Raw genomic sequence first — 20,267 nt, 5'->3', positions numbered from 1 at the left:
CTAGATTAATTTCTTTGCATGAGGATGTTCAGTTGTTCTAGCACCGTTATTTGAAGAGATTATCTTTGCTCCATTATACTACATTCGCTCCTTTGTCAAAAATAAATTTATGTAGCTCTACTTCTGGGCTATTATGTTCCACTAATCTTTTGTCTATTCTTTCACCAATACCACACTATCTTGATTACTTTAGTTTTATATTGTCTTGAAATCAGATAGCATCAGTCCTGCAACTTTGTTCTTCTCCTTCAAAGATTCATTGGCAAGTCTGAGTCTTTTTGCTCTCCATGTAAACTTTAGATTCTGTCTGTAAGATCCATAAAATAGTTTGTTGAAATTATATTTAATCTAAGGATTAACTTGGGAGGAACTGCAATATTGATAATGTTGAGTCTCCTTATCCATGTACATGGGATATATCTCAGTTTGTTCTTTCATCAGAGTTTTGCAGTTTTCCTCATATGGACATTATACATATCTTGTTAGCTTTATACCATAGAGTTTCTTTTCTTTTTCTTGGTAACATACATAGTATTGTGTTTTTAACTTCAGATACCACTTGTTCATTGTTGGTATATAGAAAACTGATAAACTTTTGCATATTAACTATATTCTGTAACCTTGCTATAATTGCTTATTAGTTCTGAGAGCTTGTCAATTCTTTTGGATTGTCTACATAAATGAGTACATCATCTGTGAATAAAGACACCTTTATTTCTTCCTTCCCAATCTGTATACTTTTTACTTCTTTTTCTTGTCTTATTGTATTAGCTAGAACTTGCAGTATAATGTTGAAAAGCAGTGGTGAGCCTTTCCACTTTGCAAGAAAAATACATCCCTAATTGGCATTGTTGTTGTTATAGTCACGATTCCCTGACTCTTTCATTTCATGATCATATACATCCTATGTTCTCTGTAGTGAAATTCCACTTACAGAAAATGGGCTCCAGGCTTTACTTCCAGCTAGACCAGATGTTTTCAGTTATTTCACAGAAGAGCCTATATATAGTAAGTAGTTGTCCTAAATCAGGTTTCTAAATTCACTGTTCCCAAATTCTTGTTTGAGATTGATACTCCCAAGGACATCCATAACCCTTAAGACATTACAAAAGGTTTTAAGAAATGTCTGTTAAACTGTGGTGCTGTTTCTCTTACCTATTCTTTTCCAGTTCAAACTCTTATCTAACTTTCTTGATTCAAATCCCTAGGATAAAATTAGCCATTAATTGTCTTAAATATAAAATGAGAAACCAAAAAAAAAAAAAAATGAGAAACCATAAAACTCCCACAAGAAAACATAGGGAGAAAGCTCTTTGACAGTGATCTTAGCAATGATTTTATGGATATGACACCAAAACCTTAAGCAACAAGAGTGCAACTACATCAAACTAAAAAGCTTCTGCACAGTGAAAGTAATCAAAAAAAAATGAAAAGGCCGCCTACAAATGAACAAAAAAATTTGCAATCCATACATCTGATAAGAGATTAATATACAAGATAGATAAGAAATTCATACAACTTAATAGCAAAAAAAGCAAATAATCTGATTTTAAAATGAGCAAGATGACCTAAATAGTTATTTTTCCAAAGAGGATATTTAAGTGACGAACAGGTACATGAAAAGGTGCTCAACGTTACTAACCATCAGGAAATGCAAATCAAAACCACAATGAGTCATCTCAAACTTGTTAGAATAGTTATTATTAAAGAGATAAGAAATATGAGGATGTGGAGAACCCTTGTGCGTTGCAGACAGGAATGTATGTAAATTGACACAACTACGATGGAAAACAGTATGGAGCTTCCTCAAAAAATTAAAAATAAAACTACTTTATGAACTAGCAATCCCACTTCTGGGTATATGTATATATCCAAAGGAAATGAAACCACTACAGGTCTTCCGCAATTTATGATGAGGTTACCTCCGCATAAACTCATTATAAGTTAGAAATATCCTAAGTCAAAACTCTGTTTATGACACCTAGTTTACATCATAATTTATCTAGCCTACCTTAAACATGCTTAGAAACCTATATTTGTTACATTAGAACTACATTTGGGCAAAATTATCTAATGCAAAGCTTATTTTATAATTATGTGCTGAATATCTCATATAATGTATTGAATACTGTACTGAAAGTAAAAAACAATGGTTGTCACTGTATGGGTTGTTCAACTTTATGATGGCATGGCTTACTGGGAGCTATAGCTCACTGCCACAGCCCAGCAGCATAAGAGAGTGATACTACATATCACTAGCCAGGAAAGATAAAAATCCAAAGTATGGTATTTATTTTATTTTATTTTATTGTAGTTTCAAGTTTTTATTTGAATTCCAGTGAGTGAACATATAGTGTGATATTAGATTTAGGAATAGAATCTAGTGATTCTCCACAGTGAAGGAAACAATCAACACAACTGAAAGTCAGCCTTCAGAATGGGAGAAGATATTTGCAAATGACATATCTGATAAAGGGTTAGTATCTTAAATCTTTGAAGTGTAGTTTTTATTGAATGTATATTTTGCACCATAACAAAGCAGAAAAAGTCAAACCATTGCAAGTCAGAGACTGTATATTCAAGAGGTATCTGCATTTCTATGTTTATTGCATCATTACTTACCATAGCCAAGATATGAAAACAACTATTCACCAATGGAAGAAAAAATAAAGAAAATGTGATATATTTGTATTATTATTTTATATATTTATATGCATATATATTAACTCATACATATTTTTATATATAATGGAATTTTAATTTACTCGCAAAAATGAAGGAAATTCTGTCAGGGAATATGCTAAGTGAAAAAAGTCAAAGACCAATACTGTATGATCTCACTTACATGTGGAATCTAAAATAATACAACTCAGAGATGCAGAGAACAGATTACATTTTTACCTACTTTAAAATGATAAAATATGAGCAGCCCAGGTGGCTCAGTGGTTTAGCACCACCTTCAGTCCAGGGTGTGGTCCTGGAGTCCCGGGATCGGGTCCCACATCGGGCTTCCTGCATGGAGCCTGCTTCTCCCTCTGCCTGTGTCTCTGCCTCTCTCTCTCTCTCTCTCTCTCATGAATAAATAAAAAAAATATTTAAAAAGCAAAATTATATATTAAAAATAGTATATGACAATAATCACTTTAGATAATTCAGCACCATATATTGTAAGATGAATTAACTTGTAATACTTTATAGTAAGTGAAAAACCAGAAACCATATCTCTTGTTGGTCTTTATTATCCTTAATTGCCTTGGTTCATATCACATGACTAAATTTAACAGTGATTTCATTTGCCAGCTCATGACATAAAAGTTCAATTTATATTCATTCTTTTGAAACGATTTTGCATACATTGAAATATACCCATTAAAACTTAGTTAAAAAGTTAGGTGTTTGTTCTAATACAATCCCAAATGTTTACTACTGAAAAAAGGATTACATTTTTACATATTTTAAATTGATAAAATATCTTTAAAGAAATACTAACGTGCCCTTTTATTGTCTTTAGGTTCAATAAAAGTAAGACAGACATACCTTTGTAGTTTGAAAACAAACTCTCATGGAAGGGTTCTTTTGTTTTGTTTTGTTTTTGTTTTTGTTTTTTTGTAAGCTTCCATAGTGAAGTAGTTTGAAGGTCAGAGGTTTCACAGTTTTATTATCTTATGACTCTAATGAAATCATATAACATGGAGACTACATTGTAAAATTTCTTTGTGAGGTCCATGACTGGTGGCAGATCTTTCCCACCACGTACTTAGTTGTAGTTTCCTGAGTTTTAAACATAGCAATTTAAACAGATTAATTGGAACAACAACATTGAAATAAAAAAGAAAGTCATAGAGGAAAATTTTAAAAATTAAAAAAAGCCCAGAGCCTTGGGATTAGTGCATTTTTGTTCTAAAGATAATAAAGTTATTGCAGTGTTGTTGTTTGAACTTTATGTTGTAATAGGAAAGAATATCTCCCTGGATGGATGAGTGAGAAACTTTCATTCAAGAAGTGCAAAGACTTACCTAAGTTGGAAGTTTCATAAGATTCCTGAAATAAATCTAATCAAGAAAAATAGAAAAATTATATATATATATATATATATATATATAGTATATTAGATTCCTAGGGCTGTCATAACAATGTACCACAAACTGGGTAGCTAAAACAACATAATTTCTCTCACAATTCTAAAGGCTAGAAGTTCAAAATCAAGGTATCAGGAAGGCCATGTCCCTCTGGAGGCGGTAGGGAAGAAGTTTTCCTACCTACGCTTGGTGTTCCTTGGCTTTTGGATGTATCACTCCAATCTCTCCCTTATTCATAGAGTGTTCTCCCCTGTGTGTTCTGTGCCCAAATCTCCCTTTTCTTAGAAGGATGCCAGTCATTGGATTGGGGCCCACCTTAATCCAGTACAATTTCAACAATTTCATTTTAACTTGATTCCATCTTCGAAGACTCTATTTCCCAGGATGCCTGGTGGGCTCAGTCAGAAGAGCATGTGACTCTTGGGATGCCTGAGTGGCTCAGCATCTGCCTTCGACTCAGGGCGTGGTCCTGGAGTCCAAAGATAGAGTCCCACATGGAGCTCCCTGCATGGAATCTGCTTGTCCCTCTGCTTGTGTCTCTGCCCCCTCTCTGTGTCTCTCATTAATAAATAAATAAAATCTTAAAAAAAAAAAAAAAAGAAGAGCATGTAACTCTTGATCTCAAGATCATAACATAAGTTAGAGTCCCACATTGGGTGTAGAGATTACTTAAATAAAACAAAAAAATTTTTAAAAAGGTCTTCTTTCCCAGGAAGGTCAGATTTACAGGTACTACAGGTTGGGACTCAAATATACCTTTTGTGGAGGCACAATTCAACCTAAAACTCAATAAACTTTGCTGAAATAGGCTTTTAAATAGAAAGTGAGGGAGACTTGAGCAAGTGGGGAAGTGGCTTTGAAATGAAGTCCTTCATATCTTAACTGTGAATTCTCAAAGTCCTGCAGATTTTTTTTAAGATTTTATTTATTTATTCGTGAGACACACCAAGAGAAGTAGAGACATAGGCAGAAAATAAGCAGGCTCCACTCAGGGAGCCCGATGTGGGACTTGATCCCAAAATTCCAGAATCACACCCAAAACTCCAGCTGAAGGCAGACGCCCAACCCCTGAGCCACCCAGGTGTCCCACCCACAGAAGATTTTATACTTGTATTCAGCAATCTATCTTTCTGATAATCTCAATAAAAGACAAACACTTTAGTGCCAATGGCATTAGAGATAAAGTCACCAGCCATTTATTCACCCAACTAATATCTTTTGAACATTCATTACATAAAAAAAGTCTGAGAACAGAGTAATGAACGACACAATACTTCCCTTCATAGTCTCCTTATCTAGAAAAGAGCCAGGCACGTAAACAATTACAACTCATTGCATAACATGATCAGACTGACATTTTAAAAAGACTCCTTTCACAACAGGGAAGAGAGTGTGTTGGAAGAAGAAAAAAAAACAAGAGACTAGTTAGAGAGGTATCATGCTGTTTATGTAACAGAACATAGGTTGCAAAGGTTAGATCATGAGGAAATGATTGTAAGGAGAGGAGACACATTCAGAAGATTGCACGAGCTCAAGTTCCAGCCATCAAATCTACAAAATTACCCACAGTTGCACCCATCCCTTCCTTTGTGCCCTCTGTCGCAAAGGAAGAATTCTTTTCTCTTTACTAAAGCTAATCCTTTGTCCTGTGCTTTGTAACCCATCCCACCCCCTCCTTAGTGATCTTGCTCTACTAACTAAATTCTTGTTCTTAGACCCCAATCTCTTCCTATCAGCTTTTGAACATGCTCCAGCCATCCGTCACAACGCTTATAGCAACAATTACTTCATCGGCCACCCTCAACAAACCTGAGCACTGCAGCCAACTACAGGCTTGTATCTTCTGTTCACAGCTATACTTTTTTTTTCACAGCTAAACTTACAGATCTTATTTACATTTGATGTGTCCAATTGCTCATCTCCAACACATTTCTTACCCTATTGCCATCTGACTTCTGCTCCTATAATTCTCTGAAATTTCTCTCATTGTACTTTCCAACAAACTCTTGGTTGCTAAATCCAGTAAACATTATCATTACTTCCCTTGAATTCTCAGCAACATGTGGCAATTTTGACAGCTCCCATCATCTTCATATGCCCTCTATCCTTGCCTTTATTGTACTGACTTCAGCTCTGGTTTTCTTCTTGCGTTTCCTTCTTAGTCTCTTCCTCTAGACATTTATTACATGTTATATTCTTCAAAATTCCTCAGTTTGTAGTAGACAAATTTTTGAGCAAATTTTTTGAGCAAATTTATCTTTTTGAGCAAATTTATCTTTTTTTTTCCCATGGATCAAATAATTATTGTTGTATTGATGATCCCTAAATATGACTCCAATTGAGATCTCTCTCCTTAGCTTTACATCTTTATCTTCAACTGCCAAATGGCATTTGGCTGTCTCATTGGTACCTCAAAATCAATATGTTCAAAATTGAACTCATCTCCTTTTCTAAATCCTCCATTCCTCCTATGCTTCACTTATTAATGTTAACACCCTAAATAAAAGCGTACAAGCTAACTACAAGGGTACCAAGTTTAATCTCCCTCCCTCCCTCTCTCTCTCCATCTCCCCATCCACCTCAATTCTTTCTTTCTTCCCCTTCTCTCACTCCCTCACCTCTCATCCCTCACCATTCACCTTGTATCCATAATCCATTACTACTATAGTCTTGGTCACTGTAACACTTAATGCCTCTCCCAAATTTCCTGTGGACCTGGAGAAGCTGATTTCACATTCAATTCCAGGGCTAGGGCGTGATTATATCATATAATCATAGCAATTATATTCACCTTGGAAAATAATTTAGGAGCTCAAATTTAAGTCAGTCTGGTTATTATTACCTTTGCAACTGTTACTGTTCCAGGTGTGGGCATAGAACTAAAATCTGTCCAACCGGACTAAAGCAAGTCAGGTTGAGCTTTTTTTTATATTATTTTTCAAATTTGAGGAAAAAGTTTATTTTGCTCCCACTAGATAAGCAATGCAGCATGTTAACTTTGCTGCTAAATCTGATGTTTTATCATTCCTTTAAATTTTTTATAAGTCTATTACAGATGTATATGCCCATAAGTAATACTGAATATTATAAATATACATATATAGTCTGCAATTTGGCAGTTTTGACAAAATTTTGTAAGGCTTATTCATTTTGATAGCAACACATCAATTTCATTCATTTTCATAGTAGTATGGTTTCTATTACCAAATCATTAAAAAGTTCAAAATAATGGTCATAAAGATGCACACTGAGGTCAGGAGAACCATCCATACAGTATGGTGCTGCTATAACTACAAACACATAGACTAATGGAACATAATCAAGCACCCAGAAATAAACCTATGCATAAATGATCAATTAATATTTGACAAAGAGTTCAAGAATACGCAATGGACAAATGAGTATTTCTCCTCATTTCATCATTTAATGATGCTGAGAAAATTGGATATTCACATATAAAAAAATGAAACTAGATCCCTACTTAACACCACTTTTAAAAATTAACTTAGAATGGGTTAAAGACTTGAATGTAGGGATCCCTGGGTGGCGCAGCGGTTTGGCGCCTGCCTTTGGCCCAGGGCGCAATCCTGGAGACCCAGGATCGAATCCCACGTCGGGCTCCCGGTGCATGGAGCCTGCTTCTCCCTCTGCCTGTGTCTCTGCCTCTCTCTCTCTCTCTCTGTGACTATCATGAATAAAAATTAAAAAAAAAAAAAAAAGAGTTGAATGTAAATCCAGAAACTATAAAACCCTTAGAAGAAAACATAGAAAAAAAGTTCCTTGAGATAGGTCTTGGCAATGATTTTATTGCATGTGTAACCTAGAGCATAAGCAACAATATTAAAAATTAAAAAGTGGGACTACATCAAATTAGAAATCTTTTGCACAGCAAAAGAAATGATCAACAGAATGAAAAGACAATTTACCATTTGGAAAGATATTTGCAAATTATATAATTAACTGATAAGGGATTAATATTCAAAATATAAAAAGAACTCATACAACTCAATAGCCAAACAAACATTCCAATTTAAAAATGGGCGGAGTATCTGAATAGACATTTTTCCAAAGAAGATGTACGGATAGCAAACAGATACATGAAAACATGTGCAACATCATTAACTATCAGGGAAGTGCAAATTGAAACCACACTGAGGTATCACTTCATGCTTCTTGGAATGGCTATCGTCAAAAGATAAGAGGTAACAAATGCTGATGAGTTTGTGGGGAAAAGAAACCCTCGTTCACATTAGTACAATTATAAATTGGTACACCTACTATGGAAAACAGTATGAAGGTCACTCAAAACTTAAAATAGAACTACCAGATGATCCATAATTCCACTCCTGGAAACATATCCAAAATAAGTAAATACACTCTCAAAGAGGTATCTGCTCTCCTGTGTTCATAGCATTATTATTTCTAACAGTCAAAGCATGGAAACAAGTGTCCATCAATGATACAGAGGCTGTGTATGCACAATAGAATATTATTCAGCCACAAAAAAGGATAGCAATCCTTTCATTTGTGATAACATGGGTAGACCTGGAGAGCATTAGGCTAAGTGAAATAAGACAGAGAAAGACAAATTCTTTTTTTAAGATTTTATTAATTTTTAGAGAGAGGAGGGGGGGAAAGGGAAAGGCAGAAGAGGGAAAGCGAGGGAGAAAGAATCTCAGGCGGACTCCACACTGAGCACAGAGCCTAACGTGGGGCTCAGTCCTATAACCACAAGACCATGACCTGGACTGAAACCAAGAGTTGGGCACTCGACCAGCTGAGCCACTCAGGCGCCTCTGAGAAAAACAAATTCTTTATAATCTCATTTATGTGTGAAATATAAAACAAACAACAACAACAAAAGCCACCATCCTGGGCACCGGAATAGCTCAGTTGGTTGAGCCTCAGCCTTAGGCTCAGATGGGATCCTGAGACCCTAGGATCAAGCCTCATGTCAGGCTCCTTGTTCCAAGGGACATCTGCTTCTTCCTCTTCCTCTGCCTCTGCCCAACTCATGTGCGCTCTCTCTCTCTCTTTCTCTCTCTCTTAAATAAATTTTTTTAAAAAACAAAACAAACAAAAAAACCCCCACAATACTCATAGGAGGAGAGATTAGGTTTGTGCTTACCATAAATGGGGGAGGGGTATGGAAATCTGACAAAAATGGTCAAATATACAAACTTCCAGCTGTAAGATAAGGAAGTACTGGGGAAATAATCTACAACACGATGACTACAGTTAATACTGCTCATAGGATATTTGAAAGTTAGGAGATACTAAGAGTTCTCATCATGAGACAAAAAACATTGCTTTCCTTTCTTTTTTTTTTTTTTTTTTTTTTGTATTTATACGAGATGATGGATGTTAACTAAACTTATTTTGGTAATCATTTCACAGTATATATAAATCCAGTCATGCTGTATACCGTAAACTTATACAATGCTGTATATCAATTATGTCTTAACAGAGATTGGGGAAAATGAGTAAATTCTTGTGCTGAGAAGGGAAATATGCCATTAATAAATCAAAACTTGATACTTTTCTAGACTACATATGGAAGATTGCTAGATGTTAAAGCAGGAAATCTTCAATATTAATAAGAATTAATTTTTTAAAAGATTGAGGAACTAGGATTTTCATGGTAATTATCCTAAGATTTTGGAGAACATGCAATTTGCAGCTCTCGATTCTAAAAATATTAGCATTTCTGCTATGATATCACGTGCATATTCCTTTAAAACATCCCTTTAGGCAAAATCAAACACCAGAAATAACTAGTCTTCTGGAGAAAACAATGTAGAGGTAAACCACTACAACTTTGTAATCAGAGTTCTAACAAAAACAACCACAATTCTAATACATTTTAGCACAATTAAATCCACACTAGATTTTCACTCAGTACTGCGATACCTTTCCTATATTTAAACACAGAGCTCACCTTCTTCTATTAAGATATCGCTCTTTGAGGACAAAAATTCCCAATACAGATCAGTCTCATTTAAAAAAAAAAATAGAAATATCTTTGCAGCATCTTCACCTGAACTTGCAGCCTCACTGGATATGTTAACATTGTAAAAAGCATAATGATTCTTGATAACATTAAACTATTCAAAACTGATTTCAAAGGAAGTTGCTCCTGTATGATTTTTAGCTGTTTTTTCTTAAGATTTTATTTAATGATAAGATCTTTTCTTTAATAGTAAGAAAGATTCCCCTGATGGTTTCAAAAGCTGCTAACTGGGGATCCCTGGGTGGCTCAGCAGTTTGGCACCTGCCTTCGGCCCAGGGTGTGATCCTGGAGACCTGGGATCGGGTCCCACGTCGGGCTCCCTGCATGGAGCCTGCTTCTCCCTCTGCCTGTGTCTCTGCCTCTCTCTCTTTCTGTGTCTCTCATGAATAAATAAATAAAATCTAAAAAAAAAAAAAAAAAAAAACGCTGCTAACTTGGTGTTAACCAGTGAAACTTCTGGGTTATAACTTGTATCATTTTTCTATTTACCAATCCATTATAAACTAGCTTGTGACAGAAACAAATGTTCTGTAGTATCAAGAAGCTATAATCAAATTTAAAGTCTTAACACTACTCCCCAAATTATTATGATTTTTGTTTTACCTTTGTTTTTTGAAAAAAGACAGATATATAGATAATATATACATACACACACATGTGCAACAAGCACTTGCAAAATGGATCTGAGTATTATTGTTTTACCCTATTTTCCTGGTTGTATAAATTTTCAGTCAGTATCTTTAGACAAAACAATTAAAATTTAAAAATTTTAAAAAATCTTTACACAGAGAATATTAAGCTTATGAATAACTCAAAATTATTAAACTTTAATTTTCCTAGAAAAAACTGTTATTCACTGATATTTGAAATCCTATACACTTTAAGAACATGAGAAATGCTTCCTAAGAAGGTATTCTGAAAATGCAGATCACCATAGATACATTTCTACTACTTAGGTAAACATCATGTGTGGGGTTTTTTCTGAATGTAGGGCACAGCAGTAGATCCTTGAGAATCTTTCAAGGAGAAACTCCTGTTTTCGCACTCTGATCAACAGATATCCTGCAATCATACTGGTCCCAACAGAGAAGAGTCAAGCAGCCAAGCAGAATTTCACATAAAGACTAGTTTATAGGTTTTCATAAGTGCACGTTGAAGTTAAGAAAGAAATATATATAGTAAAATACGAATACTCACTGCTTCACCTTTTCTCTGACAGCCAATACCATGAATAGGCCCTTTGTAGTGACATGGATGAGGCTTGAAAGTATTATGGTAAGCAAAATAACCTGAAACTAATATTACACTGTATGTTAACTAACTGGAAATTAATTTAAAAATTTGGAGAAATTAAAAAAAAAAAAGAATAGAGCAATGTCTATCTACCCTTACATGCAGGGTCAGTGACTAATGTACATAATAAAGGAGAAATTTTGTCAGTTGTTTCTTCTCCCAAGAGAACAACAGAAACAATGTAGAGAAGTTTTTGTTTTATAACAATCTGATTTTTATTCCAGTATTTAGAAAATTGCTATATAATTTGGATGGATGTACAATGATTTATGAAATAATTGTAATAAAAACTCTCTAGAGAAACACATTTAAGCTTAAGAAAAATTCCACAAATAGTTGACAGTTTCTACATTTAAATTTGAGTATCTTTTCACATGAAATAATTATAATTATCATACAATGAAATATAAAAGCACAAAAATGGAACTCAGTTCAGGTATCAGATAGTCTTTATCAATAAAACTCAAGTCATAGTAAAAATATATGATCATACTGAATCTTGCATCTGATAAAATTAAAGGAGCATAAAAATATGTATTGCACATTGGCCAGCTGACCAGAGAAAGTTTCCAAAGAAACCTCTCCATGGTGAAATAAAAGATAAAGAAAATGGTAATTTTTAAAAGGTTTAAAGCTGTCTTCTTTTGGAGAAATAAATAGGACATTAATTTCTCCTTATATGAATCGAATTGATAAATCTAATGTTATCTTGAAAAATTACTGAGTTTATAAATAAACATCCACAGCCCAAATGAAAAGTAGTACGAATAAACTATATGAAACCTAAGTAGTCCTATATAAACAAAGGCTAATAATTATTACATATTTTTGTAGTCATAATTAACTTATGTGTATTTTCCCACTTCTGCTTCATCTTTTTTTTTCATAGTATTGTCTTTCTATTTAAAGTATTAAATGTGGGGACAACTGGGTGGCTCAGTGGTTGAGCGCCTGCCTTTGGCTCAGGTTGTGATCCCAGGGTCCTGGAATCAAGTCCCACATCATTCTCCCTCTGCCTATGTCTCTGCCTCTCTCTTTCTCTCTGTGTCTTTCATGAATAAATAAAATCTTAAAAAAAAAAAAAGAAAGTATTAAATGTGTATTTTACAATATCTTTTAAAAATCCAAACACAGAGACCATATTATTATACTTGTACTCAAATTATAATAAAACTTACGGGGTCATATGAATCACATTCATTTATTAAACATGTAACTATATTGTAATTATTTCAAATTTTATTAATATAGCATTCCATTGATGGACTGACAGTGTATAATTCTTCATTTCGATCCAGTTATAAATTAGTTCTTTCCCTTTCTTTTTACTTTTAGATTCTTCACAGGTATATGCAGCGTGTCACTGTTTTCCTCTGATAAACATTTATATAGGCAAAATGCAATAGCAGTGAAGAAGATAGTGATTAATTTGCAAATAGAACCTGAATTAAAAAAAAAAATACAAGCATCAGATGTGTCAATCTATTTAGAGCAAAATTGTTTGTAGAGAATGACATATACCAAAGAAAAGGTAAGTATATTTCCTTGCTATAAAATATCAATTTTCCAATTGTAATATGTAATTAGTATCATAAATTTATATTACTCAAAGGAGATATTTTTAATGTTTACAAAAACTTAGATTTCTTGAAGATATATCCCAAGAAAATGCAAGGTGTGTTATTATTTCATAGAATGAATTAATTCTAAAGCTTAAAAGTATATTTCTGCTTTCAAAATTTAAATATCAATAGGGACTGGAACCTATATAATTCATTTCATGTAGTCTTTTTGAAATATATACCATTTTCCAAATGCAAACAAATATGTTAGAAAAAGTAGTTGATTACGTAGGGTTTTTATTCATTTTCAAGTTTCAGAAAATTAATGTATTACAAGCATTATATAAAAGTACTTGAGCTTAGGATGAAAATAACCCTGAAAATTAAAATAAAAATTATTTTAGGGGAACATCAGTTATCTGACAATATCAATTATAATGGTTAAAAAAGATAAAGTAAGAAACATTAATTAATCTGCCATTTATAAGAACACCATTTTCACACATTTAGAATAGCCCAACACTGAGAATGGATAAATTGTAATATATTCACAAAATGAAGTAGTATTCAGAAATTATTAAGAGCACAAACTACTGCTATGGAATAATACAGCTGAATCTCCCCCAAAGCATAGTAAGCAACACAGAAAAAAAGCAATAACAACAGTATATACTGCATTCCATTTGCATAAATTGCTAGAACATGCAGAACCAACATAATAGAAATCTGAAAGAGATTTATCTGGAAATTGACTGAAAAGAGACACAGGGGAAATTTCTGCTTGGACGAGGTGCTGATTCCACAGGTGCACTGAATTATGAAAGGCCATGAAACCAAACACTGAGATCTATGCTAATTGTATCTTAATTACATCTCAATTTTTTAAAGGGTACTGTTCGATAAATTTTTCACCAACTAAACACAGTGTGACCAGCATCTGAATCAAGAATGAAACACCATCAACACCCAGAAAGCCTTCCTTCGTGTTTTCTCAGTAACTAACCCAAGGGTTAGTTCTGTTTGCTTCTGAAGTATATTTAAAACAGGTCAAAACTATGTAAGTGGAATCACACGCTGCATAATCATTTGTTTCTTCTTGCTTTCCTTCAACATTATGTTTGTAGGATTAGCTCATTATTTATGCAACTGTGTAGCTTTCATTTTCATTGTTGTATACTCTTCCATTGCTGATTTTATCACAATTTATCCAAGCCATTGTTTATTGACTGTTCCATTATCCACTTTTGTGAAGAGTTCCTTCAAGTCTTTGGTCTATTTTTCCATTGTCAATCCTTTCCCTATTACTGATTTATGGGAGTTCTTTATATATTTTGAACATTGATTCTTTTTCACATTTTACCTTCTACACTGTGGCTATCTTTCAATTATTTCTTTTGATGATTAGAACTTTAAAATGGACTAGTTTACACTAACTGCCACAAAAGCATATTCCTATTGCAGTTTCCTCTACCTTTTCTGACATAATTCCTTATTTTTTTTATTATTGCTATCTCCTTTTAGGAGCTCCTTAGCAGGATCCCCAGCAGTTCACCAGCTTTCTCAATTACGTGCTGTGTTTGAAAATAGATAAGCATGTTACAGTTGTATCTAAAATAAAATTTAAAAGACTCAGCAGTGTCTTAAGAGGACTTCGTCATGAACAAGCCTAGTTTTGTTGAACTATCTCTGATAAATTAATTTTGACTACTTAAATGTCATCTTTTTACTTTTTTAATAGTTTTTTTTTTAATTTTACTTTATTCAAGTGTCAGTAGACTTGCTGGATAATTGACTTTTGGATTACAAGGAACCACTGTACGATATGTCACAGAGGTGTTTGTTACTATTAAATATTAGCATCTATTATTATGTGTTTCTTTGAATGAACACACTCATTAAAGTCACAAAACATATAAACACTTAAATATTTATCACACCAACATCTATACAATAAAATCATTAAATGTTAGTACTGATTAAAATTTCAGAAATTGTGTAGTCCAACATCCTCACCTTACAGATGAATAAATTGAGATCCAGAAAAATCTAGTGAACTTTCCAAAGTAATACAAGAATATTTAGACTTTCTCAACACTGACCATAACTCATACCACCATAATATCCTAATTCCCTGTATCTCTTATTTATTCAACAAATAATGAATGCTTGCTATGTAGATTGTTATATCATTAAGCAAAAAAATAAAATAAAATAAAATAAGTGAAACTTAATGAAAGTAGGGTAAGAATATCTTGATGCTTTTTAGGGGTGTGAAAAAATATTTTTAATTATCTAATCCTTTACTATGAAATGGAAACGGGCATAAGGTCAAGCAACTTGTTTGTGTTTGTATATGGACAAAATTGATTTCTAAATTGAAACTTTGCTAATTACCACCCTTTATTCAAGACTAACATGAAACAATTGTGTACTTAATGCAGTGACTCAAATACTCAAGTGAATACTATAATACTTACATTTCTAAAATATTTTCTATATAAGGCTTCTTTAATCATCAAGGTATCCATTTGTCCACAATTTATTATTCTTGCACATTACCGTAAACAACTATACATTTTTAAAACAATTATACTTTTCTATATTCCTTCAATAGGTGTCACTTACATATTCCTACCATAAGGTAGGCCATTTTTAACTTATTATAGATCCAACAATTTCCTTTGTTTCCACAGTATTCAGTCACCCGAAAGATACAAGAAGTGTCTCCTGCCATTCTAAAAAGTATTGGTCCAGGTATAGTCCCTGTGAAAAATGCATTAATTGTAAATTCTCCATAAAAACACTACAAGTAAGGATAAGAATGCTTTTATTCTAAAATTAAACATAAATTTAGTCATCATCACATTTAAATATATCATTTAAAATTAGCTATGAATTTATTTATAGGATTATTAATAACGAAGCAATGACTGTATTTTTAAAAATCCTTATCTCTGTAGGTATAAAAAATTAGTTACTTTCATATTTTTAGAATGGTGTACATGTTATTTGATATCTCAAAACTTTTGTTAATTTTTCAGATAAAAATTTAGGAGGAAGTATTTAAAACAGATATTAAATATTATTTTTGTGAATTCAGTGTGCCTCCAAAGATTTCAAATTGTGTCATTTTCAATCAATGAATAGTTTTGTATTGCAGTGTACATCTGTTATCAAGATATTGAGAGAAATACCTGAAAATGAAAATGCTTTGGTATGTTTGTAAGCACCCTTAGATTCAGAGGACCTCAAATCTAGAGGAACAGTTGTACACTGCCTGAGGGAAATCTTTATATACTCCCAGAGACAACATCTACTCAGCAACAATTTCAGCTAAAAGTGAATTACAACTGATTTTTTTAAAAAAGCCACTCAGGTGCCTGGTTGGCTCAGTCATTGGAGCATGTGACTCTTGATCTTAGGGTTGTGAGTTTGAGCCCCACTTTGGGTATGGGGCTTACTTAGAAATAAAATCTTAGGGAAAAAAAATCCCAAAGGCATTAGAAAAGAGGCCCTAGAACTAACATGTCTTAACCACCTTCCTTCTGTCAGGACCCTCATGCTTTACGACTTTTGATTCCTGCCAAAGATCACTATCCATTACTGATTTCCCCAATTTCATTGAGTGCTGGCACTCTGTTTATAACTGCTCAAGGTGACACATTTATATGTACTATTCATGTTTTTCTGTTTTCCATCATATTTTTCCAATCCATGATAAATCTTTGTGACACTAACTCCAAACATATCTTGGATATGTTGATTTCTCTGTGTCTTTTACAAGTTCCAGAATCCAATTTAATATAATTCCCACTTAGACTTCAACAGAAGCCTTTTTTCCCTCCCCACATTTATCTTCTATAAGCATTTCTCCCTCAGAAGCAGAGTTATCTTTTAAATGTAAATCAGATAATCTCTATCTTCTGCTTCAAATTCTCTGTTGGCAAAATCCAGTTGGATATAGACCCAGTCTCTATCTAAAATATCATATTCCACCCTTTTCCATCAAAAATGTATTAGTCTCACTGGCTTCCTTTCTGATGCAGATACTGTTAATAATACTTGCTGTTTCTTATGTTCCTTCTTGCATTATAAATCTGTTCTTGGGGATGCCAGACTGGCTCAGTTAAGCATCTGCCATTCCCTCAGGTCATGATCCCGGGACCCTAGCATCAAACCCCCATGAAGTCCCTCTCAGCAGACAGCCTGCTTCTCCTTCTCCCTCTATCCCTCCCCCGGCTCATGCTCCCTCTCTCTCTCAAATAAATAAACAATTTTTTAAAAATCTCTCCTTTCTATTGGGTCATTATTCACATAAAAATATGCTCTAATTTTTCCTTATTAAGAAAGCTAATTTCAACCTACATATTGATCTAGATATAGAATTATTATTTCTCTGATTCCCATCAAAGCCACGCTTAAATTTTTCTACATTCTTGACTCTATCATATGTCTTTCAATCTCCAATCCAGTTCAATCTAGTTTCTTGCTCCATCAATATTTTAATCAACTTTTGAATCAGGGGTGCTAATATAATGTAGGTTTGAAAGCTAATTTTTGCTATTTTAAGAAAGCCTGAAATACACAGTGCATTATTCTCAGCAAGACCAATTTGTTCTTTGAGTATAAACTCTTAAAAACAGATTTAGAGTCTTTGAAAATGAAAATGTTTAAAAGCACTAGTTTAAGTTAGTGACTTCTCAAATGTGCAAGCAATGCTATGGTTATGTGTTTTGTTTCAGCTTATGAAACTAGTTGTGTAAGCTTGATGAATATATCTCTAATCAAATAGATTGTCCCATCTAATCAAATTTAATATTAGTGCATATTTTATATGATAGTTAGGATAGGCTTTGCATTAGGTATTGTCTTTTTACATAAATATTGTCTCCTAAATTCTGCAAAGTAGCTCCCCCATTTGCTTGTTTTGTGTCAGTTAACCATTATTATTTATCTGAAATTCCAAATATACATGTAGACACACATATCAAAAAATGAACAATTCATTGTAATAAAAGATTGCCAAAAGTTCCATACCAAATATTCTCAAAATCACATAGGTCAGACCCAAGGCCAAATAACGCTGATTGTCTGGTACAATCCTGCAAGCAAATAGTAATGATATTACCAAAACATCATTATTATTAGCTATAGAGAATTTATGTTAGGTTCAAGGTTATTTTTTTCCTATGCATCAATTAAACTAAGAATCTTTAGACAGTTGACAAAGTTAAATCTGAGTGAATAAAAGAAGTACAACTATTTCAATTTCTTCATATCCTGCCCCTTGGCAACTGATCCCAAAGCTTCTAGCTCTTCACAAGGAGGAAGCATTTAGGGACCAAACCCTCTGGCCCAACCTATTTTTCCTTTGCTGAAAAAGACTTAGCACTAACTCTCACACCTACCTTTTTCCATTTTGACGTGCATACCCACTGTTTTAGATTTTTCCCTTTTGCCCTTGGGAGATCCACTCCCTGCATTTCTCTATATATCTCTGTCATGGGAGGCTGACCTAAATGTAGTACATTAATAGGCTCTCTTGCTTTCTGCCTTCTAGTTAGGGTTTGTGAATTGGGTGCTCCAGAGTTAGGAAGAAAAGTGAAGTCAAGGTGTTCATGCCTAGACTCTCCCTGCAGAGTTATATCAGGTTGCCTGGGCCCCTAGGCAAAGCAGTTACCTCTACAGGTCTCTCTCCTTCCTACCTCTCTTTTCTTTTTCTTTTGGTCAAAAACAGACGGAGATACACTACCACATGATTCCTTATACTCCACCCACATTTTAAATAGCCATTTTCTTCAACCTTGCTCAAATTGTCCTAACTGGGGAGAAGACTTCTCTTTCTTACTGGACCTCTGACTGTTCCTCTCACTATTCAAAACGAAAAATAAACAAAAAATAACTTTCCCAAATATTAAAAAAAAATGAACCTTTCTGTACTTCCTATTGGTCAAAGCAAGTATTTGTTCAAAAAAATGCATAATGGAGGGTATTATGCTGAGTGAAATAAGTCAATCAGAGAAGGATAAACATTATATGGTCTCATTCATTTGGGGAATATAAAAAATAGTGAAAGGGAATAAAGAGGAAAAGAGAAAAAATAAGTGGGAAATATCAGAAAGGTAGACAGAACATGAAAGACTCCTAACTCTGGGAAACAAACTAGGGATGGTGGTAGGGGAGGTGGGAGGGGGGTGGGGGTGACTGGATGACGGGCACTAAGGTGGGCACTTGACAGGATGAGCTCTGGGTGTTATTCTGTATGTTGGTAAATTGAACACCAATAAAAAATAAATTCATTTAAAAAAGCATAATGCCACATATTAGTAGTTTGGAAAATAAATTGAAAAATACAATAAAAAATAATCAAGCTTTGAACATTTTAGAAAGTAAAAAAATAAGAGCTACATTTTATTTTATTTTAAATAAACTCTAGGCTTAGCCTTTGTTTCCTTATTCTAGAATTTGAACAATAAACTAGTATGACCAATATTTTCATCCAAACTGACTCAATTTACTAAAATGTAGCATATGTACAATATTTTGTGACTATTTTGCAAAAAGTGAGATAATTCTACCCATATCAACCTGATAAAAATATATATTCTTTCCTCAAATGTTTACTACTAGGAAAATGAAAATAAATTAACCAATCTTCAAAAGATAATGATACCTTTAAATAAAAAAACAATTTACACTTCTATAATGACCAGATTCTTAAGGTAAGAAAAAGGAAGTATCACATCTGAGAACCACACTTTAGCATAGGTCTTGGCATAATATGGAAATAGTAATGATATACCTAACTATAATTTGAACGTTCTGCTTCATTTAGTACATGTAGTTTTCTTACATGGATTATCATTGCTTTCTGAAGCATAAATAGAGCTGACCATAACTCAAAAGTATAATCCTTAAGATGTATTTATGTATCTTCAGTTTGATTATAACCATCTTTCTGATATACAAAACAAGATGAAAAAAGTAATGATTCCCAGGATTTTCCATAATGTTAAATGAACAGCACAAAATAAAAAAAGATATTTATTAAAATATTTAATGAAAAATGAATGTATTTTAACAACAAAGTGAATATTTTTGTATATTGCCTAATAAGTCTATGAGAGGCTGATTTAAGAATTTCATGGAATAAACAAAAAATTTGTTAGTAGTCTTCCAAATTGTAAAAAAGCAGCTTCTACTGTCTTATGACTTCTAAATTTATGTTTTTCACTCCAAATATTTCTTAAAAGACATCATTTCTACACTTAAGTTCCTGTTTTGCACAAAAGCTGCTCTTTCCCTAGTGTTCCCTGTCACAAG

The 20,267-nt window shown here is 33.4% G+C and overlaps 1 protein-coding gene and 1 long non-coding RNA gene across 7 annotated transcripts in view; one reads left to right on the top strand and one right to left on the bottom strand.

The window, feature by feature from the left end:
* The window catches only part of LOC140612265 (uncharacterized), a 28,539-nt gene extending 13,517 nt beyond the window's left edge, over positions 1-15,022 (top strand). The window contains exons 1-4 of one of the 3 annotated variants that reach the window (XR_012013551.1): positions 11,307-11,364; positions 12,718-12,913; positions 13,833-14,001; positions 14,466-15,022. This is a non-coding gene — a long non-coding RNA (uncharacterized lncRNA). Of the gene's footprint in view, positions 1-11,306; positions 11,365-12,717; positions 12,914-13,832 lie in introns of those variants that run through there. The other 2 variants (XR_012013548.1, XR_012013552.1) reach the window with 2 other exon arrangements.
* SLCO6A1 (solute carrier organic anion transporter family member 6A1) overlaps positions 12,566-20,267 on the bottom strand; it is a 94,614-nt gene continuing 86,912 nt past the window's right edge. For all 4 annotated transcript variants that reach the window (XM_072789411.1, XM_072789420.1, XM_072789401.1 and 1 more), the window contains 3 exons: positions 17,982-18,046; positions 15,570-15,707; positions 12,566-12,824 (listed from right to left, as the gene is read on the bottom strand). In XM_072789411.1, coding sequence (XP_072645512.1) covers positions 12,688-12,824; positions 15,570-15,707; positions 17,982-18,046 — 340 coding nt within the window. In that variant the 3' untranslated portion in view covers positions 12,566-12,687. The remainder of the gene's footprint in view (positions 12,825-15,569; positions 15,708-17,981; positions 18,047-20,267) is intronic.

This window comes from Canis lupus, chromosome 2, assembly GCF_048164855.1.
Source record: "Canis lupus baileyi chromosome 2, mCanLup2.hap1, whole genome shotgun sequence".
In the NCBI taxonomy this organism is placed as follows: domain Eukaryota; kingdom Metazoa; phylum Chordata; class Mammalia; order Carnivora; family Canidae; genus Canis; species Canis lupus.
The sequence above is the reverse complement of the archived record's forward strand: the minus strand, read 5'-3'. Positions and strand labels throughout refer to the sequence as shown.